Consider the following 26,031-nt stretch of genomic DNA (forward strand, 5'->3'; position numbering starts at 1 on the left):
AGGACAGGCCACTAAATCCCACCCAGCTGCCCCCCGCACCAAGATCAACAACTGGAATGAGACCAAAGTATTACAGCGCTTAGAAGGCGAAACCATCGCTGTTGACGCTGCCGGTGTACCCGGGGCTGTGAGACGCCACGTTACCACCTGCCCTTAGCATGACGAACCTGGGTCTGTGTCCACAGGGGCCAGCCGCCTGGCGCTCCCAGCCACGGGCATCACACAGGCTCCACTGTCCCTCTGCAAGATAGGGATAGAGCATCCCCTCGGCCTGCACTGCGAAAGTCGGGTCAGTGCTTGTAATACTTTTGATCTAATTCCAGTCATCCTCTCCAGGAAGGCAGAAAGTCCTCTCCAATCCCTTCCCCTCTCCCCCCCTCTTTGTTTTCTTGATGACGAGAGAGGGAGCAGAGTACAATGGCAGAGGCCGCGCTGCTCTGGTCCCACCAGAAAATGGCAAAACTCCCAGACTTAGTGGGAGCCAGGACTTTGCTCCAGGACTCCTGGGTTCCACCTGCGGTTCTGCCGCTCGTTTGCCCCTCCTCTGCTTCAGTTTATTGGTCTGATCTGCACTGAAGACGTTTGACCCGCCTAACTACGTTGGTAAAAGGTGTGACTATTTTGCCGATGTCGCTATGCCAGTAAATTAATAACCCCTCACTCTTATTATAACACTTTTCCTCGGTGGCTCTCAAAGCCCTGTACAAAAGAGGTTAACATCGTTTTACAGAAGGGGAAACTGAGGCCTGGGGAGGGGACGTGACTTCCCCAGACTCACCCTGCGGGCCAGTGGCAGAGATGCAAATAGAACCCAGGGGCTTGTCCACGCGGTGCGCGCCAGCAATCCCCCATCCCCACCCCCCAGCAAATTTCTAGCACTTATGGTTGTGGAAGAATCTGAAGTACGTGACCCAAAGGGGGACACACTGAAGGTTCAAACCAGCAGGCAAAGAAAAAGAACTCAAAACTTTTATTTTTTTAAAAAATCTTGTGATTTTTAAGCCAGTCTCCTGATTTTTGTGGTGGGTGGGTGGGTCATGGGTTTTGAATACTTGGGGTTAGTGATGCTGCAGCGGGACTGAGCTCCAGCCATAATCCTGGACTGAGCAATGGGTCTTTAGTTGCAAAATCAATGAAATGACGACAGAGCAGAATTCTGGAGCTGAAACACGTGTTTGGGCCCATCTCTCATTAGAGATGCCATGTGATGGGGCAATATCCGTCAGATAATAATTCCTAACTACCTCTTTTCATCATCAGATCTCACAGCGCTTTACAAAGGAGGTCAGTAACATGAGCCCCATTTTACAGACGGGGAAACTGAGGCATGGAGAGGCGAAGTGACTTGCCCAGGTTCACCTAGAAAACCAGTAGCAGAGCCAGGACTAGACTCCAGGTCACCTAAATCCTAGCCCTGTCTATTAGCCGTGGAGGCAGATCTGGGGCTCAAAGCATGAAGGATCTTTGGAGCTGGCGTTTCTCGTTCAGTGGCTGTTTCTCTTGACATGTGCATTCAGAAGACTGGGCCAGGTCCTCCGCTGATATAAATCAGCGTAACTCCATTGACCCCAGCTGTTAATTTGGCCCCTAAAAGGGGCAAGTTTATTGATGAGAGATGGGCTTCAAATTAGCACATAAACCTCTCCCTGGCCTTAGTTAGCAACCTCTTCTAATTTCCTCGGAAGGTGATCCGCGTTTTGCAGAAGGAAGCTTTAGCCCTCGAAATAGCCATCAGTTTTGTTTTTAATAAGAGAGAGACTTTTTTTAAATTGGGGTTTTTTTCCTTTGCAAGCCTTAGAGGCAACCAGTATTTAATTCGGTGGTTTCCTCATTTCAGTCTCATAGGCAGAGCTTCAAGAACCTCTGACAGTGCAATATCGCACTGCAGATATTCATCACAATCACAGCAGTTAAAAAAAAAAACCCAAAATAAGTAACTTCCTTGCACATATTTTCTATACACACAGCACCTTCCAACCCAAAGCACTTCGCAGACTGTACATCAATTTCAGTTGCACCCGACTGATATCAGGGCCCTGTACATAACAGAGCGTGAGAGACAGTCCCTGCCCCAAAGCACTGGCAGTCTAAATAGACAAGGCAGGTAGAGACTGGGAGGGGAAGCATAAGTGAAGTCTTTTGCCCAACAGCAAGTCAGTGGCAGAGATGGGACTAGAACCCAGGTTTCTTGAATCCCTGTTCAGTGCGCTACACATTAGCGTCTCTGTTGTGTAGACATGCACCACTGAAATGCAGCCACCTCTGGGGTAGAAGAGAGCCAGAGTGCCAACTCCAAGCAAAATAAATGAAGGCTGAGATTCTTGCGTATTCACATGACTCCAGAAGCTGGGGCTGCCAGGGAAACACCCAGGTCTGGTGAGATTCATGATAGAAGCTGGAGAATTGATAACACTGAGATAGGCATGGTATAAAAGGAGGGTGAGGGGTGGGGTGTCATTTTTTTAATCCAGGACACTAGTGCAACCCTGCCACCCGCTCCAAAAAGTGTCTCTTAAATGATGGCTCAGCATTTTCTTCTCTCACGAAATCCTTCCAACCCACTCTCAATGCGCTCGCGATGGGCGTAAATAGGGGAGCCCATTCCAATGACCTCGTGCGTTTGCCTCTCAGCTCCTGTTTCCCTCCCTGCGGTGCTTGGGGGCTGGCGATTGTAACCTGTGCTCCATCAGGAAGGCAGCTGGGAGCATCGGTTGCTCATTCACGCGTCAGTCGCTATTGCCCCACCGAACCTTTCTTCGTAAACGGGCGCTTCCTAAGATGGTTTGGGTTGGGGACGGGCCTGGCAAATCCTTGGCTCTGAGTGTGGGAGGGAAGGGGTTAAAACCCAAACCCTGGACTAAAATTTGCAAACCTCCCCTCCCAATCTTTACAATGGGCCCATCAAACGCCCAGATCTTCCTTCCCCATTCCCTGCTAAAACAGTAGGTTCTTCGTCAACTACTCCTGCCCTAGGATGGGGCTAAAAGTAAGGAGCACAGGCCCCTCACCTCTGCTAAAAGCTGAGGGTCGCTCCCCTTTTTAACCATCAGAGTGAGGGTCCGGAATAGCCTCCCATTGGGAGTTGTGGGGAGAAACCACTTCATTAGTTTTAAGAGAAAGCTGGACAGATTGTATGATGAGGTTGCTTGTGATGTGCAGGGCTGCCCAGAGGATTCAGGGGGCCTGGGGCAAAGCAATTTCGGGAGCCCCTTCCATAAAAAAAAATTGCAATACTATAGAATACTATATTCTCATGGGGGCCCCTGTGGGGCCCGGGGCTTGCCCCCCCCCGGGTGGCCCTGGTGATGCTGGGGGCCAGGGCTCACTTCCAGTTGATGTCTTACATATCTAAAGCTCATGCTTCAGGGTTTCAGCCAGCTGCCGGCAGAGGTCAGGAAGGAATACCTCCCTCCTCCCAATGTATTCTGGGTGGGATTTTTTTTTATCTCCCTCCTCTGAAGCATCAGAGATGGCCACAGCTGGAGATGGGACCTGGGGCGGGGTGGGCCAGGGCTCTGAGATGGCACCGAGCATTTTCTCGCTTGGGGGACTTGACTGTCTGGGTCTTGCTCCGATGCTGAGGGTCTCCCTGATCGCCACAGGTGGGGTTGGGAAGGAGTTTTCCCCCAGATCAGATTGGCAGTGACCTTGGTGTTTTTTTTTTTCACCTTCCTCTCCAGCGTGTGGGTCACTTGGCAGGATTATCTCACATAATCATTTCTCTACCACTGCGCGGGCCTCGGCCCCTCCTATTCTCTGCCCGCGGCACAAAACGGTCTTGTCTCCTGTGTAGTGCTTTCATCTCCTGGCGGTTGTTGCGTTTGGTGGGTGGGGGGCTGGCTGGTGTTGGTGGCCTGTGATGCACAGGTCAGACTAGGTGGTCTGGGGAGTCACTTCTGGCCTTAAACTTTAGGACTCCCTGGGTTGGGTGAGCAGCGCTTCTCCTTCTCCGAGACGCTGAGAGCGCCCCCTCCTCTTTTAATCTGCTATAACCACGGGCCCTAGTGTTGTGGTAGCCACTTGGCGGCGGATCAGTGGCCAGGCCCTGCGGCGCCCCCTGCTGGCAAACCCAGCAGGGCTGGGTCCCCTTCATCTCGCCTTCCTGTTTATTTCACAGCTGTTCAGGATGTAAATCCCTTCTGGCCCCCCAGGATCCCAGACGCTCCCATGAAACCAGGCCTCCTTGCTAAACATCTCGTCCCCTTCCCCCCCGCCCCCACCTCCGCCACCCACGCCCACAGGCCACCGCTGTGCTCTCTGCTGACGGAGAGCATGAGGCGTGGGGGAGGGGGCCGTGTGGGAGTGGGGGCCGGGGAAGGGCTGACCACAGCATTTTATTAAAAGGGTTGAGGCTTGTGGGACTGGGGGAGGAAGCAGAAGCAAAATAACAAAAGAGTAAAAACGAGCGCGTAGGAGCCAACGCAGGTGCGGCCTCTGCCTGATTTCCCATCTCAGCCCGGCAGCGTGCAAACCCCGTGAGCTGCTGCCCGTGTGTGCGAAAGAGAGAATGGCGGGCGGGAGGGGGGGGAGGAAGAGGAGCGGGGAGGCAAATCATTGTATTGAGAAACTTGCCACAGCTTATCGGCAGCGCGCTGCTTCCCGCTGATTTGTATCTTGCGATCCGAGAAAAAATAATTTGACTTGAACTCCCGGTGACTCGAGTTGTGGTATTCAGGAGGCCCGGGTGTGCTAGATCGTGGGGGATTGTTTTCGAGAGGACGTGGCCTCTGCGTTCATAGATTTGTCGATTTTGGGGGCAGAGGGGACTGAGAGGTCATCTAGGCTGATCGGGCCCTCGCGTTTCACCCAGATTCCCCTCTGTGGAGGCCAAAAACTTCTTTGGGCTTGTCTACACTTAAAACGCTGCAGCGACGCTGCCGAAGCACTTCAGTGAAGACGTTGCCTACGCCGACAGGAGAAGCCCCCGTCGGCGGAAGTAGGTCGACGGGAGAATTCTCCCGTCCACGTAGCGCTGTCTACACCAGGGCTTGGGGCAGGTTAACTGCGCCGCTCAGAGGTGTGAGAGACATCTTACACCAACCTAATTTCCCTAGCGTCGACCAGGCCTTTGACTAAAGCAGAGATACTCAAGCTGAGTCTCCAGAGCGGCAAGTGGCTCCTTAATGTGTCGCCGGCAGCTACACCGTGTGATTTAATGATTAACTGATCTAAGTTATTAACCAATCAGGATGCTTTTCCTCTGTTATTAACCAATTGTAGTTGATAAAATAATAATGCTTGGTCAGTCATTTTGCTGTGAGTGTGGATATTGTTATATATCTATCTAATAGTAGATGAAACAACAATCTCACGACTGACTCTTTTGGGGAATATGCATCCGAAGAAGTGGGCTGTAGTCCACGAAAGCTTATGCTCTAATAAATTTGTTAGTCTCTAAGGTGCCACAAGTACTCCTGTTCTTCTTTTTGGGGAATGTAGATCACTAATTTGGCTCCTGAACCCCGGAGGTCTGAGTACCGCTGGACTCTGACACTGGAACCGGAACGACGAAACTTCGGTTGTTCAGAGGTGTGAAAAAAACACTCCCCCGAACGACAAAAGTTTTGCTGACGAAAAGCGCCGGTGCGAACAGCGCTTTGTCGGCAGGAGCGCTCTCCTGCTGACAAAGCTACCGCAGCTCGTTGGAGGTGGAAGTTTTTTGTCGGCGGGAGACTCTCTCCTGCCAGCATACAGCGGCTACACTCCGCGCCTATCGCTAAAAGGTGCGTAGTGTGGACATACCATGAAGCATATCTTTCAGGAAGACAAGGGGCCGAGGCGATATCTTTTATCGCCAAGAGACAAGCTTTCGAGCTTACACAGAGCTCTTCTTCAGATCTGGGAAAGGTACTCAGTGTCACTGCGAAATCAGACCGAAGGATTGTTTAGCATAAGTAGCTAGCACATATTCTAAGGGACTATTCAAGGGGAAGTGGCTAAGTTAACACCTCTGCAGACATAGGACAAAAAAAGGGAGGAGTTAGTTAGTTACAGATTGTTTATTGTAATAAGCCGTAACTCCAGTGTCTTTATTAAGGCCGTGGTTTTTAGTGTCTAGTAAAACTATGAATTTTAAGTTCCCAGGCTCATCTTTTCAAGGTGTTGTGGAGGTTTCCTTTGAGGATGAGCACTGAGAGGTCAGATATGGAGTGATCACTTTGGGGAAAGTGTTCACCCACAGGGGACGGGGTTGTTTTTTGTTTCCGGTCCTTTTTCTGGGCAAGTTCTTTTGAGAGTGTAGTGATTGTCTGGTTTCACCCACATAGTTATTGGGGCATTTAATGCAGTAGAATGAGGTACACCATACATTGTGATAGGCATGTTTGGGACCCCTAGATCTTGAAAAGTAGGGATCACCTCCCCCCCCTTGTCTGTCTAATACCCTGGGACACATACAGCTACAACAACACTGCAAACACCAGTGGAAAATACCTTCCAGCAAGGCACGTGGTCTTGATCTGACAACATCAAGAAATGGAGCATCTACCACTCTCCTTGGGAATTTGTTCTAAGGGTTAATCACCTTCATTGTTAAGCATTGGTGCCCTATTTCTAATTTGAATTTGTCCAGCATCCGCTTCCAGCCATGGGTTCCCGTTTATGCCTTTCTCCCCTAGTTTAGAGTCCTTTAGTACCTGGTATTTTCACCCTGTGAAGGTACTTGGACACCAGGATAAATCACTTTTCAAGTAAGACAATGTGGTCTAGTGCATAGGGCTAGGATTTAGAAGACTTGTGTTCTGTTCCCGCCTCTGCAGCTAATTTATTGTGTGACTTTAGGCAAATCACTTTCCTGCTCGGTGCCTCAGTTTCCCCTCACACCCTTTGTCTGTTTACACTGTAAATTCTTTGGGGACGGGGACTTTTTCTTGCCAGGTGTACAGACGGTGCCTACCACAATGGGTCCCTGATCTTGGCTAGCCCTTGAGGTCCTGCTATAATGGGACAGACGTACACGTAGTATAAAGGTCCATGGCAGTGGTTCGGAGGCTGGGAAAGCGAGAATGAAAAGCTTTGCACTGTTTAATTTAGAGAGGGGACAAACAAGAGGCATGAGAGAGAGAGAGAAAATGAAGAATGGAAGCGAGACGGTAGATCAGGCGCTCCTATTTATCCTTTCCTATAATATGTGGACAAGGGATGTCCAGGGACAGTGAAATGCAACGTTTTGGGTTTTATACCCAGGGAACTTCCTGTTTCCGGATATTTATCGTAGCCAAGAGCTTAGAAGGATTCCAAAAAAGTTTGGCCATTTACATGGAGAATGAGCATAGCCGCAGTTCCATTACACGGGGTCAACGCTTCATAGGAGCAATAAATCCACATGCTTCAGGGCATGAGTCAATCACAAACTGTCTGGGGTCAGGAAGACCTTCTCTCTTATGGGAAAGTACGGTGTGATTTTTCAGTACGGGGTTTATAGACTTTCCTCTGAAGCTGCCAGTGCTGAGGGGCAGGAGATAATGACCCATTGCTCTGACTCAGAATGGGCTGAGAACTTTTACTGCAATCAGTGGGAATTTGCATGAGGATTCATCCCTCCCCCCGGTGAGATGAGTAACAATCACTTATTTATTATCGCCCCTATTTGACCCTGGGAGACGCTGAAGTCGAGAGATCTTAAATAACGCACCCAAAGTGGACATGACAAATTAGCAGCGGGGCTGGGACTAGAAACCAGGAGCCCTGGTTCCCCTTTCTCAGCTAACTGCTAGCCCCCATTCTGCTGTTCCTATAGTTGTACGGTGCTGCTGGCTGCTTGCCCGAGGAAAGAAAGTGTCACATCTCATTCTGTTGTGAAGCAACAAGTACTTTTGTAAGCAGCAAACAATTGGAAGAAGATGGTCTTGTGGTTAAGGCAGTAGGCGCATACTCGGAAGATTGAGGTTCAATGCTGAACGCTGCTACTGACTACAGAGTTATTTAGGGCCAGGTTTTCAAGTCCTCAGCTCTTCCCTTTGGGGCCAGAGAATTAACAATGCCCGAGAGCTGCCGTTGTGACACACACGGGTCACAATAGGCTGTCCTCTTTGGCAAATCTGTCCCTTGATTTCTCTCAGTTCCTCCATCTGTAAAATGGGGTGATTGCCTCTTTAGAATGTCAGCTCTATGTGTTTGTACAGCGCCTGGCGCGGTGGGGCTCCAATTTCAGGTCAGGCCTCTAGGTGCTACCTAAGTACAAATGGTCATATCCCTCTACCTGTCACTGGACATGAATCCAGAGATTGGAGCTGGTTGGTCTTTGGGAGCTGGTTTGTTCTGAGATCTCTTGACTTCAGCTTCTTATCAAAACCCACATTTTATTTTGAAATGAATATATTTGGGGGGGGGGGGTCTCGTTCAGAAACTGTCAAGATTTTCCGTTTTCCAAGCAAGGTTCCTGTTGGGGAGGAGATTAATTACAAACAGCTTTTCTGCTGCATCAGACTTCCTGAAAGGCTGTGAAATATTTGGGGTGGAAAAATAGATCTCGGTGCTGTTTCTTTCTGCCGTTACCATCTGCTCGGGGAGGGAGCTAACACGTTATTCCCCCTCCCGCCCCATCCCTGCAATTAGCTGTTGCCGGGGGTAATGCCATCAATAGACCGTGCCTTGTGAACACGGGGCGAGGTGGAGAACGGATCGCACCTTATGCACGTAAAAGTTCCCTTTCGCTGTGGCGGGTTGAGCCCCGCGCGGCCGTTCAGCGAGACGGTGCTGAAAATGCAGCAGCGTGTCCACCGGTTGCCTCCTGCCTCGGCGTGCGCAGGCTTTGTGGTTTTGGCAGTTCCTTTGTTAATTTCAGCTTGACTTCTGATTTGCTGGGGGAAGGGAACAGGTGTGCAAGGCAGGGACCGCTCCGGAAGGAGCTTGGGGAGCTGAGCTCTGGAATATCCGGCCACAGGCGTCCTGGTGGGAGCTGCAGTACCTTTGAATACGTGCATCTTTGGGACAGAATCTGGTCTGCTACAAGTGCCTCAAAACCCATTGTCTCCTGAGGCAGAAATCCAGGTCATCTCTAGCCCAACATAGGCCGGTAATTAACTCCCACCACCTGACCCTTGGGATGGAATATACAAGGAATCAACATGCAATATGCATAAATCCTGCAGGGCCTATTCATTATTTGTGTTACAGTGGTGCAGAGAGGCCGCACAGTGCCAGGTGCTGTACATACTCCTAGTAAGAGCTAAATGGACAAGACAGACCAAGGTATTGTTATCCGCTGACATGGATTAAGGCCACTCATCTCTTGAGAATCTGGCCCTTCCGTTGGGCGGCGATCTCCTGAAAACTCGGCCCTGTAACTCGATCAAGGAGCCTTCGGAATCCCAATTTAGGGTGCGTCTACACAGCACCTAGACGCCAGCGGCTGGCCTGGGCTCGCGGGGCTCAGGCTGTGGGACCGTTTCACTGCTGTGTAGACAAGCTCTGAGACCCTCCCACCTTGCAGGGTTCTGCAGCCTGAGCCAGGAAGTCTACACAGCAACGAAACTGTCCCGCAGCCCAAGTCAGCCGGCACAGGCCAGCCACGGGTGTCTAGTTGCCGTGTAGACGTACCCAGAGTGTCTTAATGGCAAGGCAATGCAGGGCAGATCCCATCCAGGCCAGGGTTTCAGCACCAGCCCGCTCTCTTTTTTAAGGCGCACCGGGCTTCCTCTGCTTTGCGGTGGTTTAAAAAAAAAATCCAAGCTCGATCCAGATGCCTGACATTGATCGGTGCTAGAACTAATCCGACACTATGTGGGTTTCGGAAACCTCGTGCACGGCAACTCCGCGGCAGCTGCCTTCAAAAAGGGAAACCTTTCCCCCTTCCCGGTAGCAGCTGCTTGGAAGGTGTCACCTAGAAAACTTAATTCCCATCTCCTACTTTGCCTGCGAGGTTCTCTGTGCCGGGAGCTCGGGCTCAGAAACTTGGCCCTAGCGCTGGCCTGGGCTGTTTGGGGTCTTGGCAGGCCGTGTCGTTATTGATGATCGTTTACGGAGCGTTGTTAAGGGCACCCGACGGTGCGAGGTGCTGAGTGCGTTCGGCAGCCTGCAATAGGTGCTCGGAACCGCACAGGATTTGGTTTGGGGGAGGTCTGAGCCCCTGTGCACAGCAGCTTTCGGGAGCGGGCTGCAGGGGGCCCAGGTGAAGCTGTAGGGCACCAAGATTGGATGGGAAGATGGTTCAGGCACAAGGGGAGACAGGGCATGAAGGTCACTGCAGGGCGGGCTTGGAGTCGGCTGGGTGTTGCTGGGGAGGCTGTTTCAAGAGGGCAGCTCAGAGGCCGGCATCCAGCTGAGAGCGGGAGGGTCGGTCAAAGGGGCGAGGATGCAGAGGAGAATTGGGGATGGATCCGGGCCCAGCGGTGCCGCCGGCCCGTTGTAGCGGCCAGTCAGCGAGAAGCCCAGGGCTGAACTACCCCCGTGCAGATCCAGAGAAAGCGCTGAGTTTGCATGGGGGTAGCTGAAAGCCAGATTGGCTCCCGAGGTCTGTCCGGGGACTGGGCGGAGGAAGATCAGCGTCCGTGTAGGACGGGGTGTTCGGGAAGGAAGTGCATGCCTTGGGGTGGGAACTGGGCGGAAGAGTCCGCTTGGAGAGAGGCCCAGCAGGGAGCCTGGGGTGCTGGAAGGAAGGGGAGGTGGGGTGGAGAGGTGTTTCTTGGGCCACTGCAATAGGCCGAGTATTGGGGTCTGAGTGTCCCAGATCCGGGTACGGGGGCTCTGGGGACCCCTCGCCGCCTTCAATCTGCAGCGGAACGCTCCGGCGAGGGGGGAAGACGGGAAGGAGACGCCTCAGCTCCCTCCCTGCACAGCTTCTGGGCATCGTCGCTGGAGGTGTGGCACCCACCTCGCAGGTTCAAGAACCGCACGCCTTTCCGAGCCGCCTGCACCGAGCGGGCCCCCCGAGAGGTCGGTCACCCTGGTTAGGCGGTGGGGGATTTTTTTTTCTTTTCGCTCTTGCTTCTAAAATAAGTCTCCGCTTGCAGCCACACGCCCTCCCAGGGGGGGCCTTTTCTTCTTAACCAGCCTTTATTTGAAACGCTCACTTTTCCTGTCTTCAGAAGCACAAACCTCACACAGCTCTCTTCTGCCGCCGCCGCCATGTGCCCCCACTCTCAGCCCCGGCCTTCGCCTCCCCTTACAGGAACCGGTTCGTTTCTTCCCTGATGTTTGCGAGGCCAAAATCCCGGTGCCACGGCTTGGGACGGCGCCAGTCTGTTATGTCATGCCAGGCAGTGCGGGGGGAGGGCAGGGGCGAGTCTTGCTTTGCCAGGCCCGGGCTGCTTTTTGTTTGATTTGCATTGCTAGTGATTGAGCTGAAGAAGAAAGTTTCCACTCTTTGATCTCTGAGGGCAGAAGGTTAGTTTGGAGGAAGGGAGGTTACACACAGGGCAGCGTTTTTTCTGACCGGCTCACCTGCCGTTGCCAATGCGGGACCCGCCCCAGCAGGGCCTGGTGGGCTGGGTTGGGTTTTTTTTGTTTTGGAAGGTAGCAGAAGAGCGAGGGCATGGCAGGTTCCCGCCCTGTGCTAAAACACGGGCTCCAAACGGTCTGAAATATTCATGGGGCTGCGGGCGAATGTCGGGCATCCAGGCGGCTGTTCGGGCCTCAGTGAGAGAGGACAAAGTGCTGGCAACTTCCTGGCCTGGGTGAGATCAGCCAACCTAGAAATCCCCTCTCCACCTTACCTTGCCTTCCACTGCAGCGTGGCCTCGTGGTTGGAGCGACTGGGACTTCGGAGAAGTCCCGTGGCCTGTGATGGCGAGGACGTCAAGCCAGATGATCACAGCGGTCCCTACTGACTTTAGAGTTTGTGAAGCTGTGTAGTGGGGTACTGGAGACCTGGGTTCTCTTCTTGGCTTGGCTGCTGGGTGACTTTGGGCATGCCGGGCCTCAGTTTCCCAGACTTTAAAATGGGGAGAATGAATCTGACCCCCCTCTGTAAAGTGCTTGGAGATCTAGGGTTGAGAAGAGCTAGGGGTGAGGATTATTTGTTATTCGTGGGTCTCTTTCCTTCACACCCAGCTCGTTGCATCTTCAGAGTGAGCCCGCAAAAGAGTTACTGCGCCCGTCTCTGTCCTGCTGTATGTCACAGGCTCCTATGCACCGCGGTCACCCCCTGGCTTCTAGAGTAGGGATGGCTTTAGGGGGATGGATTCCCAGCTCTGCCACTGGTTCGCTCTGTGACCTTGGGCAAGTCGACAAGGGGTATGTCTCCACAGCAGCGAACCTCAGAGCCCCCATCTGCTGAGTGGGGACAATGATGTTGCCTTGTCCTGCTGCGGGCAGGGGATTAGTTTCCTCATTTTGCAGAGGGGAAGGGAAAGGCGGAAAGATTAAGTGACATGACCAAGGCCCCAGCGACTGCTGCTGCCAGCGGTGGGATCAGTGGTCCCTTAATGAGGGTATTCAGGGCCCGACTCCGGCGCCTGTTGAAATCAATGGGAGGCTTGGTTGGGGGAGAAGGGGGCTGCTGCTGCTCCCATGAGCTGACCCTGGTGGGACCAGAGGAGCAGGCTTAGCTCGCAACAGCCCTAGCGCCACCGGCCATAGCTCTGACAGCACAGATCCCCCGCCCCCCCAAACTGAGGGGCCGCAGGCTTTATGGATCCCAAAGGCGTCCACCTCTGGGCAGGAGCGTGTATGACCGGTCATCTTCAGGAAACATCAGGGCTGGCTGTTTGTCCCTAGCGATCCGTACCCACGGCAAGGCCCGTGTTCAGGGCTCTCTCCGTGAGCTTGGCCAGGGCCTGGATGCCAGCTGGGATCGATGCCGAGTTCCCCACCCCTTAGAAGAACCGGGGAGCATGTGAGTTTCAGGACACCGGGGAGCTCCAGGAGGTGTAGCTGCTGCAGTAGCTGATGGAGGAGAGCTATAGACGGTTCCCTGCTGCCTTCTAGGGCTCCCGAGGGCTTCCTGTGTGTGCGCCTCGCGCCCATTGTTCACAGAATCCTTCGTCGCCTGTCACTCCCGCCGGCCGCCCGTCAGAACAAACAATCGCCCCCTCACAAGGGGATCTGTCCTGTGAACGCCGGCGTGAAAACAACCCCCGATTCTTTAGGGGTGGCGGGAGGAGGGGGACCTGTCCGCTGCTGTTACGTGAGCCATCTCCCAGGTCCCCTCCGTGTCACAGTCACTCAGCTCAACGCGGCCGCTCTCTCGCGCCCGGCCTGACAGCCCCTCGATAACCTCATGAGACAGGTTCTCCCTTCACATCAACGTAGCGAAGCTGGGCTTTTTAAAGTTGTTGGGGAGACTTCCATGTGTTGACGACTTTGGCAGGGCCGCAGGAAAGGCGTGGATGGCGACGGCAGCCCGGCGGGAGGAAAGAGTCATCGTTTTTCTGTTGCATTGTTGTTTGTTTGATTGGAAAGCCAGGACGCCTGGGTTCCACCCTTGCTCGCTAGGTGACCTTGGGCAAGTCGCTCGCCCTTCTTAGAACCCCGGTCTCAGTTTGTAAAGGGTGAAAAAACCGCTGTCTGCTTTTGTCTGGCCCGATCCTGTACTATGATTTGTAATGTGGGTTATGGGACTGCCTGGGAGCGGGCCAGGACCAGGACCCCGTTGAGCTAGGAGCTGGTTAAACCCAGAACAAAAAGCCAGTCTCTGCCCCACAGAGCGTCCAATCGGAGTCTAGGGCCAGAGACAACAGCTGGCTACAGACGGACTGGCCGCTGCTGGTCGGTGTGATGACCACACAGCTCGTTTCGTTCTAACCTTGTTCTGATGATCTGTGTTAACGTAGGATCGCAGGCCCTGGCGGGAGATCAGATGGATACCCAGATGTGAGCCCCAGAGCTCTCCCGGGGCCTTCCCCAGACTCCCAGGGTCCAGCACCTGCTCCCGTCTCCCATGGCAGTTGGCTCTGATCTGCCCTGGCCATGCCCCCCCTTGCAGTCGCCCCTTACAGTCGACGGGGTGCAGCGGTTCAGCAGAGCCGGTGGGGGGGGGGGTCTCCCTGTCCCCGAGCCGGGCCCGTCTCCATGGCGGTCGCTTTACGCCTTGCCCTGCTGTCTCGCCCTGTGTTAGGGTGAACCTGGCGCTGGCCTACACCGAGCTGACCGAGGAGCTGTGCCAGCTGAGGACCCTCAGCTCCCTGCAGAGCCAGATTCTCCGGACGCTACTGCAGGAGCAGGCCATCAACGGCGGTGAGCACGTTCCCGGGGGCAGCGGGGGTGTGGGCGGGTTCGGTGCTCCGAAGGGAGATCTGCACTGTCCCCCTTGACCAGAAGGGCCCGGAGTTTGGGAGCTGAAAGCGGAGAGGGGCTGGGGAGGGATGCAGAGCCCCGAGGTCAGGCTGTCACCCCGTCCCCCGCTCCCTGGGACGTCCCTGTTCCCGTGCGCCCCAGGCCCAGAAGGGCGCCCTCTAGGGGCGGAAGGGGAGATGGCTCTCAGGGGCCTGGATTCCACCCTTGGCCTCTTTCCGTGATCAAGATGGTCCCGGTGCCCGCGTAGGCTGAGCTGGTCCCTTCCCGGCGGTACCACCCCCAGGGCACTGCTCTCCGTGCTGCGCGCGCACATGAGGGGGTGTCCCCTTGCTGACTTGCTTGTCTTTGTCCCGTTGCTTTGCAGGCCAGAGGCACTCCCCGCTCTCGCAGCGCCGCTCCCCGGCGCCGCCCTGCCCGCCCCCGGCTCAGCAAGGCCGGCCCCCGGCCCCCCAGTGCCAGTCTCCCGCGCTGCAGCGGCGGTCTCCCGTCCCCCCCAGCCAGTCCCCCGCCCAGCAGCGCCGCTCCCCGGCGCCCCCGCCGTGCCAGTCCCCTGCCCAGCAGCGCTGCTCCCCGGCGCCCCCTCCGAGCCAGTCCCCCGCCCAGCAGCGCCGCTCCCCAGCCCCCTCCTGCCCGTCCCCCGCCTCCCAGCACCGGGCGCCCCCTGCCAGCGAGAGGAACATGATGGATCTGGGGTACTCGAAGCCCCCAAGCCACCACATCAAAGCCAGCTTCCAGGGGCGTCGCAGCTACTCGGAGGTGAGCGACGCTGCCGTCTACCGGCAGGGCCACTCCCTGTGGCTGCAGCCCGAAGCCTCCACTCTGCCTAAGCACCGTCCCTACGGCGAGGTTTACATCGGGGGGGCCGGCGGGCCCGGGAGCGCCAGGGACGCCTTCGAGGAGCACCTGCGCTTCGAGAAGCAGTCCTCGGACGAAGACGAGTGGGGCGTCCCCAGCCCCCCCAGTCCCGAGGCGGGCGCCATCCGCTGCGCCTCTTTCTGTGCGGGCTTCCCCATCCCTGACCCCGCCGCGCACCGGACAGCTGCCTCCTACTCCAGAGCCGAGCACGCGCAGTCCTGGCCGTCGATCAACGTAAGCGATAGCCCCCGTTACTACCGAACCCACTGCTTATCCCGCTGCGAGCTTCTTCGCAGCAGTGCCACCTCCAGCCTGGTCTGAGACGGCCTAGCCGAACCACCGGACTCGGGGACGTTTGGCCCCTTTTCTCAGTAATGGGTCTGACCCAGAATGTAGGACCCAGGGAGGAAGAGGAGTGGCGGTCCCGTGGCTAAGGACGGGGAGAGCTGTGTTCGGGTCCTGGCTGTGCCGCCGCCGCGCTGCGTGACCTTGGGGAAGTCACTTAACCACGGCGTGCCTCAGTTTCCCCATCAGTAAAATGGGCTGTGATACTTTCCTACCTTGTGAGGATCAGTCCAGTCGGTGGCTGAGGCAGTTGGTTACTGTAGTGCTGGAGGCCTCGGGAAAGCCTGTAACCCGATAAGAAATGTGGGGAACTTTGGCTTCCAACCTTGAGCTGAGCTGTGCCTGGTGGACCCCAGCGGTGGACAGCAAGTGCTGGGAGAGGCACCCCCTAGTGACTGAGGGGAGCTGACACCTGCGTCCTTGAAAGCCGCCAGGAGGGGGAGGGTGGGGCATAACCCCCCAAGGAGTGGGTTGAAATTAATGAGGGGGAAATGCAGGCTGAAGATCCCAGCAAAGCCTGCTGCGGGGGAGGCCTGGTGGGCTGCAGAACAGTCCCCTGGGGGCGGGAAGCAGTTCAGTGGGAAGTCCTGGGCCCCGGCTGCTGTGAATTGGGGCTGCTCCATCGACTTCAGTGGAACTCCGCTGATCACCGTCAGCTGGGCTCCCCACCCTGCGGCTCTGGGGAGGCACCTGGGACCCTCCTTTCCACAGAAAGGTCATTTCTCGCCCCTTCTCGCCCCACAGCTGCTGATGGAGACGGTGGATTCCGACATCCGAAGCTGCCCCCTCTGCCAGCTGGCGTTCCCTATCGGCTACCCGGACGATGCTTTGATAAAGCACATTGATTCGCACCTGGAGAACAGTAAGATCTGAGGCTTCTCCTCCTCGTCCCGACTTCCTTACAGCCCTGGCCCCCTTTGGATGCTGCATGAAAACGCGGGGAGCGACACGGCTCCCTAAATACCTCCAAGTCTTCAGTAGCTGCAGGAAAGACTGAACTGTAAGAGACTCACCTCTCCCTCACCTTGGTTTTAAGTGGGTTTCTTTCCCCCTCTCCCCCCCCAAGGATCTGCAATACCCGGTGATGCTTGTGCCAGCCGGGGGGACGCTCCGGTCCAGGCACTGGGGGAGGGCAGACCCGTCAGTAGTGGCTTCTTACAGAGGGTGTCGCTTGCCTTTTACTGCTGCTTCCTTTACAGCTCTTGCTGTGTCATTTGGTTTTTCTGGATGATCTCAGGGAGGATTGATGGAGGATGGATTCCCCCCCACACACCGCCCCACACCCCCACTCTGAAAGCTGCTTCCGTGAGCGGCACAGAGTTTCCATGCACCTGTCTGCGGGAATCTCGGTGCCGTTTGAGTCTCTCTCCCCAGGGGTTTAATTGTTCCAGGGCGGTTGGTTCTCTTCAGCTTTGGTCACTGTTGGGCCCCCGAGAGCTTTCAAACCAACCTGCCTTGGCCTTTGGCTGCTAGTTCAAGCATCTTTCCAGTCTTTTACATTAAAATCCCACCACCCCTTCTCTCAATGACGCTGTTGAGAAACGAAACCCACTTTCTAGAGGTGTAGCATGGACATCCCATAATATTGCACTGAACTTAATGTTGGCTAGGGGCCGTATCCCGGTCTTCTCAAAGTCAACGGCTGGTTTTGTCATCGACTCCGGCGGCGCCTAGCTACGTCCCTGGTGTAGTTATATTCTCTTTGACGTATCGTTTACTCCTCCTTCATTGCTTTGAGTAGCTAGTTACCGTGTATCAAGGATCCTCTCTGTGTCCCGCATAGTGGTCACGCCCTCACCTTGCCCGCAGTCTCGTGACGGCCTGTGACACTGGCGCGACGGCATCGTGTTAATTCCGCAGCGGTCACCTGAGTGGGTCCAAGATCCACTGTCTCTCTCCGGCCTTACTAAGCATCTTTGCGTTGTACTGATCTACGCCAAGCCCATTCAGACTGGCCAGCTGCCCCCATTTCCCCCGCGGGGGCTGTCTCAATGGAACTACATGGGGTCATTCGTTCATCAGAAGTGCCCGTACAGTGAAGATGCTTTGGAAAGTAGCCCCGCATCTCCTAGCAGGACCCAGAGATAGTTTTTGTGCTGGGCAAACCCCCACTGCTTTGTCATTCACCAGGGTGCTGATGATGCTAGCAACTATAGTAGTACTTCTCTGGGTAGGCATCGGCCGTTCCTCTGGCTGGTGTCATTCGTCCAAACTCTGGGGCGGGGAAGGGAAGGAAGAGAATCTCGCTTGCTCTTGGCCGTGCCGTGGGCTGGGAGGTGGCGTTCACCTTCCGGCATTGGAGTGGAAAATGTAATTCAGAACGAACTGGCCCTTTCACCCCAATGCTCTGCCTAGAGATGGGCCCAAACCACTAACCGGTAATCTGGAGCGACCAGATCCCTGGCATTTCAAGGGGTATTGATGCAGGGTTTGGGCCCCACTCTCGAAGTGTGCTGGGGAGTGGGTATGGTGTGAAATTGGTTTACTTAGGGGGAGGATTCTCCCGGCCCAAGGGGAATCCCGAGCTCCTTGTCTGAGGAAACTCTCAGAAGGGGAGGACTTGTCCATACTTGAAAGTTAGTGTGGATTAAAGCACAGTGTAAACGGAAAGTGTATTAGTTGTTCCCGATTAACCCCCATGCCTGGACCCTTTTATTCCACAACAAGAGTGCCCCGTTCTCGTTTAGTTTCACTACGGCGCGTTAAGCTGACCGGGGACAAGGCTGGTATACGAGGATCCACAAATGGAACAATTCCACGCCTAGCTGAGCCCTGGATTGTGGGGTTTGTCCGTGGAACCGAGAGACCCCTGGAATTTCGAGGTTTCCAAATTGCCATAAGAAGAGTTTGTGATTTAACAGGGATCAGAGCAGGGCCAACCTGTGGCTCAGGTGCCCTGGGGGCTGGCTGGCGTGATGACGAGCTTCTGACCCCACGTGCTGGGTGGCCGAGGGGTTTGTTACTGACTGATGATGCTGGCGATCCAAGGTGGATGGATGCCAGAATTATAGGACCAGGAATTTATTGATGGGCTTGATGTGGAAATCACTGGGTGCGGCGCTCTGGCCTGCGTTATGTGTAACTGACACATAAGCCACCCAGGGGTGGGTCCACGCCGGAGCTTGGATCATTTTGGTCCCTTCTGGCCTTAATGGGTGTGTCTGCACTGCCGAGAAACTCCCGTGGCTGACCCGTGTCACCTGACTCGGGCTTGGGCTGTGGGACTATAAAGCTGCAGTGTAGACGCTTGGGATCCTCCACCCTCGTGGGGTCCCGGAGCCTGCACCCCAGCCTAACGCCAGACATGTACAGTGCAGTCTTATAACCCCGCAGCCTGAGCTCCGGGTGTTTCATCGCAGTGTAGACGTACCCAAAGCCTGTGAATCAGAGAGCAATTCCAGACGCTTCCAAGCAGCGCTGACACCGGTGCCCCCGTGTAAGGTGCTCGAGCCTAACGGGGACGCGGGCCTTTGGGAAAACGCATTCAAACCGGTTTTGTGCATTCTGGGGAGGTGGGGGCTCACCCCCACTACTCATGGCTCACCCCCCATATCTCACGTCGTGCTGCATCTGTGGCCGGAAGTCGTGGCAGTGGGCAAACAGGGCCCAATCCTGCGAGATGGCAGAAAAATTCCAAGTAGGCTCTGAGCACCCTCAAGTCCCACAGAAGTCAGCGGGGGCTGAAAGGGCTTGGGTCTCCTTGGAAGGCCAGCTGGCAAAAATCGGTGTAGCCCCTCTGGCGTCAATGGGGCCACGCCGATTTACGCAGACAGAGGAGGGCCCGTCCTCCTTGGCTGATGCATCACTCCTTTCCATGCTCTGATAACACGCTCGCCCACAAGCTGTGGGTCACAGGCAAGACAAGCATTTTCAGCAGGCGGAGGATTCCAGCCATATTGAAGTCATGTCACTTTAAGGTTAGGGGAGGGGCCAGCACTTGGGGGGGAGGAGTCAAGGGCTAGAGAAGTGCCCGCGAGCAATTTAATTTCCCCACTACTGACACCACTTGTCCCACATCCACATGAAATCTACCTCAGAGCCAACGAGAAGCAGAAATGATGGAGAGGGGAGATTGGGCTGGGCCGCCCAGGTCCGTCTCCAGGGGTCTGATGCGTTCTGCATTGTGGCGCAAAGCCTGATGCGACAACGCACGGCTCTGTCTGAAGAGCCCAGAGCGACCCCTTCCCCATGCGTGGTCTGCAGCGAGCTCTTGGTGTGTCATTTATTGTAGGCTGCTCCGGGCCTGTTACTTCAAACCCCCCCACTCCCCGTTCTAGTCCAACAATCCAAAGCAGAACTATGTGATGTGGTATAATCTTCGCCCCTCTCCCAACCGAGCACCCAATCGGGAGATCCAAGCGGCCTGTCAGTCATTGTTCTGTGCTGCATGCTCTTGACTGACCCAACAAACACGAGCCCCTGAGATCCCCAGCTCAGGGGAACGTGGAGAGACATTGGTCTTTATGTATCTTCCTTTTGTGTATGTTCTCTCTGAAGAGATCCTGTGTTCTGTGAAACAGAATAAGTCGAATAAAAGTTACCTATAGACTGAAGCATCAATTGGCAGCCAAAATCTCTTCTCTTTTGGGCTGTGTGGGTCAACGCTGGCTTGTTCGCTTTTGCAGTTAAATTCCCCAGGATAACGTCATCTGCTTGATCGGGGACAAAGTGTTGGTCTAGTACTTGGAGTAGAGGATTGGGAGTCAGGACTCCTGGGTTCTATTCCTGGCTTTTGGAGGGAGTGTGGTCTAGTGGTTAGAACAGAAGACTGGGTGCCAGGACTCCTGAGTTCTATTTTTAACTTGTGGGGGCGAGAGCATATGGTCTAATGGACAGAGCCGGGCACAGGACTCCTGGGTTCTGCTTCCAGCTCTGGCAAGGAGTGAAGGGCTTCCCAAACTTTTGATAGAGTGAGCCACCCCTTAACAGATAAATTGTTTGTTTCATGCCCCCCCCCCCCCGCTTCTCCTTTTCATGATCACAGCTCAAGCCCATCTCTAGCTGGCAGGGAAGTTATATCACCGACAGCACGTCTCCCAGGGAGAGGGAAAGGGAATGGGTCTGATTCGCTCCCAGTTTACATTGGAGTCAAACTACTAACCCCACAGAGGTCCGTGGAGTCACGCCAAGTGAGCACTGGATCAGGCTTCAGCTGGGTGGGCTGGAACCTGATTCACTGTGTGAGAACGGCTGGTTCATGAGGGTCTGTCTTGGCTAGCTTACAGTGGGGTGACTCTGATGGTCTCCGGGACTGAGTAAGAGCTGGCCAGAAAATGGAAATCGCTTCCTGAGAAAAAGTTGACTTTTTTTTTTTGTTTAATTTTCTGTCCCGAATGAAAAAAGTCAAAAATTTTGCAGGAAGGGAGGGATTTCCAGATAAAATCTGCACGGGGAGAACCACAACGGAATCTTTTGGCTTCCCCCAGGCTTGCTTGGAAGGCTGTTGTCAATTTCACTTTCCCCCAGCAGGCGGCATGTGAAATTGACAAGCGTCTTCCAGGGGATCCCTCTTTTCAGTTTTCCACCAGAGAAACTCAAAAAATGTTCAGCAACATTGACATGTTCTGCCTTAGTACAACAACCCTGATCTCAGGTACCACCCTAATACAAACAACAAGGCTGGTCTTCACTAAAAAGTTAGCTCGACCCAGCTACGTTGCTCCGGTACGGACAGCGCAAGGTTCTCCCATCGCTGTAATGACGTCTACAGTGACACGCAACAGCGGCGCCAATATAGCAGTTTAAGTGTCGACGTAACCTAATAACCTCCCTGCTTGGCAGTGTCGTGGATCATGCGGAAGAACCCTGCAGACCAGTCTTGGTGTGGGTGTGGGAAACAGAGGCTCAAGTTCACACAGCAGGTGATCGGAGTGGCAGAGGTGGGAATCGAATCCACACCGCTTCCCTCTCACCCAGTGCTGGGGAGTGGACCAGCTCATGTGTTTGCACCACTACAAAGACCTGATGTTAGTAGCGCAGGCCAGGGAAGGTGAATGAGTTGAAGCGACCTCGTAACCGGGCCCTACAGAGCTGGATTGTTTCAGATTTACTGCGGTGTTTTCACAACAGTAAGATTAGAACCACGGTGGCGGGGGGGTGGGAGGGAAATAGGACAATCAAAAGCAAAAGCAAAAGTTTTGCAAGTCCCCGGGCAGTTAGGTGGGAAGCCTGTGTGCGAATGCTCCCTGCGTTACCTCCTCCAGCCCTGACCCTGCCATGCGCCCTCACCGCTGGATTGGAACCTTTCACATCCCCGGGGAGGGGGGGAAGAGGCACGAGAAATAAACATGCTGACTACTCCCCCCCACCTATCTCACTTCCATACTAGCCTGAGGCATTAATCCAAAGCCCACTGAAGTCAATGACGGGAAAAGCTGCCGGGCGGTAGATTCCCCCTCCCACGTTACCCAGCCCGGCTTTTCCAGCCCTTTCAATGGAACCCCACTCCCCATGGCGGGCGGGGGGGGAGAATGGGGCTGAATCAGGGCACGGCGGCGCCCCCTGGAGTTGATTGAGGGAACTGCAGCATGTCCCATTTTTGGTGCTCGGGATTACAATTCAGGACGCCGGGGTACTGCTGTGCTTTAAGAAACGCAGCCAGATCCGTCGTACATCGCTGCTGCTTTTCAAGACTGAAGTGTGGTCGTCAGGGCACTTACCTAGGGGCCTGTCCACTTCCAAGCAGGGTTATTATTATTATTACTTGTATCACAGTAGCAGCTAGAGGCAGGGGTGGAGATCAGGGCCTCAGGATGCCAGGTGTTGTACCAGCACATAGTAAGAGAGAGTCTCTGCCCCCCAAATGCTTACAGTCTAAATAGACAAGACCGACAAAGGGTGGGAGGGGGACAGAGGCCCAGGCTGGAGACAGGGCCGGCTCCAGGCACCAGACAAGAAAGCACGTGCTTGGGGCGGCACATTGTAAGGGGCGGCATTCCGGCCAATCTTGGGGCGGCACAGTCCGGCCGCCCTGCCGTGGTTCTTTTTTTTTGTTTGCTTTGGCAGCCCGGTCCTCAGCTCCGGAGCCCCCGACCGGCTCCCTGCGCTCCGCCAGTCCCAGCCCAGCCCTGCAGGGTCATGGACCCCGGCCCAGGGGGGCAGAAACTAGCGATCCCCGCCGCTCACCGTGCCACCGGGTTCCCTGGGACGCGCCACTCCCCGCCACCTGCACTGGCCTCCGCCTCCTGCGATGCTCTGAGCCTGGCCCAGCCGAGCCACCTTTAAAGGAGCGGCTGAGCCAGCACCTCTTGCAGCCCCCGGGGGCTCTGCCTGCCCGTCTGGGAGAGGCACCCCAAGGCCAGAGGGGGGAGCCCCTCTTGCCCGGCTGCGAGCGGGCTGCAGCGCCTGGCTGCCCATGGGCGGAGGGACCGGGCGGGCGCTGCCCTTCACCCCCCTGCGAGCCGCCTTGACCGCCCTCCCTGTGGCTGCCGTATTTATTTATTTTTGCTTTGACAGTCCGGATGGCCCTTTTTTTTTTTTTTTTTTTGCTTGGGGTGGCAAAAAAGCTAGAGCCGGCCCTGGCTGGAGAAGTGACTAAAATCCCACAGTAGCTAGCACCCAGGTGGCTTGACTCTTCGCCAGTGCCCTAGTTACAGCCCCGTACCTTGGCTTGGGATTTGGCCTTTTAAGGTGCAAAGAGGAGAGCCTGACCCACCACAACAAAGAAACAAACTACTATGTATAGCACAGCTCAGTGGTCACTTCCACTTGCAAAATGCCGACTGTGCAACTGCCAGCCGCACGATAGTGCACCCTCAGCATTTGCATGTGCATCACTTCACACGGGCGGCGGAATGAAACCCACTTTTTGCACGCATCGTTTGCACGCATCAGGTGAGTTCGGCCCCGGCTACCTGATTCCAGCAAACAAATACCTGTGGTACCTGCAGGGATGCAGCATTTCAAAATGGATTGCAAATTGGGCGGGCATGTTTTTTGGAAAGGGTGTTGGAAATCTAGCCTGGGGGTTGGGACAGGAAAGGTTCCAGCCTTCAGATCTATGAATCTGAACCCACGGAACAATGGTGCAAATGAATTCCTGTCCTCTTTTGGGGAGAATAAAGCACTTTAGTCTGCAGCTGAAGAGGAGATAAGCGTAAAAACACAAGCCCCAAGACCAGGGGAGATATGAGGCTACAAAGCACATAGTGGTTGAAACCACAGAGGAAGCGTGTAGCAAACAAGATGTTTGGTAAGCAAAATACCGAGCGAAACAGAGGCGATGGAGGAGAGAATATGCCTGAAGAAAGAACATGGAGAGAGAAAGCCAGATCCCCAGCTGGTCAATGGACCACGTCCCCAGCTAGTATAAATCGGTGTTGCTGCCTTGAAGTCAATGGAGTGACACCGATTCCAGCGGGGATCTGGGTGAAAGCCTCGTGCTGTTGAATTCAATGGGAAAACTGTCGAGGCTTTCCACTCTCGTCCGTAACAATATCAAGCTTAGCCAACGTCTACTGCCGCCAATTTAGAGACTCCGTTGACTTCAGTGGGCTTTGAATTGGGCAGGTCGGGAGCATCCAGGTAAGTCTGAAGGAACCACCAGAAGATGGAAGTACCCAATGGGTTAATAAACGTTTCTTTAGGAACGATGCCTGAGCAGAAATTACAAACAGAAGCGAGCTCCTGGATGCGGTCTGCACAAACTTGTGAATTTCCTGTCGCAGGACATTTGGACATTTCCATTTTTCATTCTGAGTCGGGCCGAAAGGAAAAGTTAGAACGTCCCACAGAATGGGAGTTCTGCATTTTGACCAGCTCTAGTCCTGACGCTATTGAAAATCTGGCTCTGACTTGGGTTTGGTCAAATGGAAAGTCAATGGGGGACTTCACGCTCCTAAGTGACGTAGGGCAGTGGGAAGGTAGATACCGGAGCTAGCTAGCTGAAATACCAAGAGCAGTGAAGCCATGGCTCCGGGGTAGGCAATAGTCCGGCAGCTCGCCCAGGCTCCAGCTCATGCTGCCACAGCTTCACGGCTATTGGTGTCTGAGTTACTTAGATGAAAGCTAGCTCAGGTCTGGCTCCAAAAGTACAGCATTAACAGGGCCTTTGGTGCATTAGAAAACTGTCCCCTCCGTGCTTGAATGGGAGCTGAGCTCTTCTGAAACTCTGGCCCCGATTCTGGGTGCTGAGCAGTGCTACGTCCGGCCTTGAGCTCTTTGCAAAACAGCGCATCATGTGGATGATACTTTCCACTCTTTTCCCCCCTCAGTTTCTGCTGTCTTTTTTTCAACCCCCACACGAGAAGGCTTCTGCTGGGCTCAGTTATTCTTTGGTGAGAGAAACTTTGCAAACATTCTGCGAAGCATTCTTCTTCACGCAGCGCACAGTCAACTTGTGGAACTCCTTGCCTGAGGAGGTTGTGAAGCTAGGACTATAACAGAGTTTAAAAGAGAACTGGATAAATTCATGGAGGTTAAGTCCATTAATGGCTATTAACCAGGATGGGTAAGGAACGGTGTCCCTAGCCTCTGTTTGTCAGAGGGTGGAGATGGATGGCAGGAGAGAGATCACTTGATCATTGCCTGTTAGGTTCACTCCCTCTGGGGCACCTGGCATTGGCCACTGTCGGTAGACAGGATACTGGGCTAGATGGATCTTTGGTCTGACCCGGTACGGCCGTTCTTATGTTCTTATGTTTATGAAGCATTTTAGGTTAACACTCCCTAATGGCAACATCAGAAATAGTGGGTGACACTTTCTTGGCAGCACCCAAAACCTTAGCTTGCAGTGTAGCCGCCCTGCCTCAGTGAGAGAGAGATTTGCCAGTGCCAAACTGGGGGTGACAACTCCCTGTCACCCCCGATCTGTTAGCCACCCCAAATCAACTTCTCAAAACTCTGCCCTTCATGCTGTTCTGTTTACCTTATGCTTTCCTTTGTTCTAGTCCCTTCACCCAAAATAAACAAGGAAAAAAAAACCTGTAACCTTTGCTTTGTTGGTTTGTTTCCCACCTTCTCGCTGGGGAATCACGTCACAATCCAGTTTTTCAGGGCCCGTAGCGTGAATCTGAGCCACCCAGCAAGCTGGGTGTCAACCCTGCCGACTACGTCCCTGCTACGCTTTCCCTGTTTAGCAGCAGCAAATCTCTTGCTGAGGGAGAAGGGTAACAAGGCGCCTTGTAGTTCCGGACGCCCCGAGAAAACGTCAGGTGTGGGGAACCCTGAAACCACTTCCAAGCATTTTCTCAGAGCTGGGCCATTGCTCTCAACACAGCCCTGAGGCTACAAAGAAACCACATGGACGCAGCTGGGTTCCAAATAACTCTACTAAAACTATTCACGGACACGCAAGGCCTGGCCGCGTATCCACCCTGCTGCTGGGCGGGCTGGTGGCTTCTGCAGTAGAAGACAGGGAGGCCCAGCCACAAGGTCCTGTGTGACCTTGGGGACATCATTAGCCTCTCTGTGCCTCGGTTCCCCTCCTCCCCCGCCCCCGTACAATGGGGATAACAGCGCTGCCCGGCCCCATAGTGGGCTATGAGGTAATACGGGAAAGCTTGCGAGGTGCTTAGACACTGGGGGAAAGGGGCCCATCTAGCTAGGTGGAACGAGGGAGGGCTCCCACACTATTTAAAGGGACACTACCCAATTCTATACATGACGTGGTCCCTCCTGCTTGAAAGGACACTTACAAAGAAAGCACCACCATATTCT

The 26,031-nt window shown here is 54.6% G+C and overlaps 1 protein-coding gene across 2 annotated transcripts in view; it reads left to right on the forward strand.

The window, feature by feature from the left end:
• TBKBP1 (TBK1 binding protein 1) overlaps nucleotides 1-25,299 on the forward strand; it is a 61,725-nt gene extending 36,426 nt beyond the window's left edge. For both annotated transcript variants that reach the window (XM_065578010.1, XM_008162692.4), the window contains exons 8-10: nucleotides 13,997-14,115; nucleotides 14,540-15,264; nucleotides 16,120-25,299. In XM_065578010.1, the coding sequence (XP_065434082.1) occupies nucleotides 13,997-14,115; nucleotides 14,540-15,264; nucleotides 16,120-16,248 (973 nt within the window). In that variant the 3' untranslated portion in view covers nucleotides 16,249-25,299. The remainder of the gene's footprint in view (nucleotides 1-13,996; nucleotides 14,116-14,539; nucleotides 15,265-16,119) is intronic.
• Nucleotides 25,300-26,031: the final 732 nt, after the last annotated feature.

The sequence above is a fragment of the Chrysemys picta genome, chromosome 24, assembly GCF_011386835.1.
Source record: "Chrysemys picta bellii isolate R12L10 chromosome 24, ASM1138683v2, whole genome shotgun sequence".
NCBI lineage: Eukaryota > Metazoa > Chordata > Testudines > Emydidae > Chrysemys > Chrysemys picta.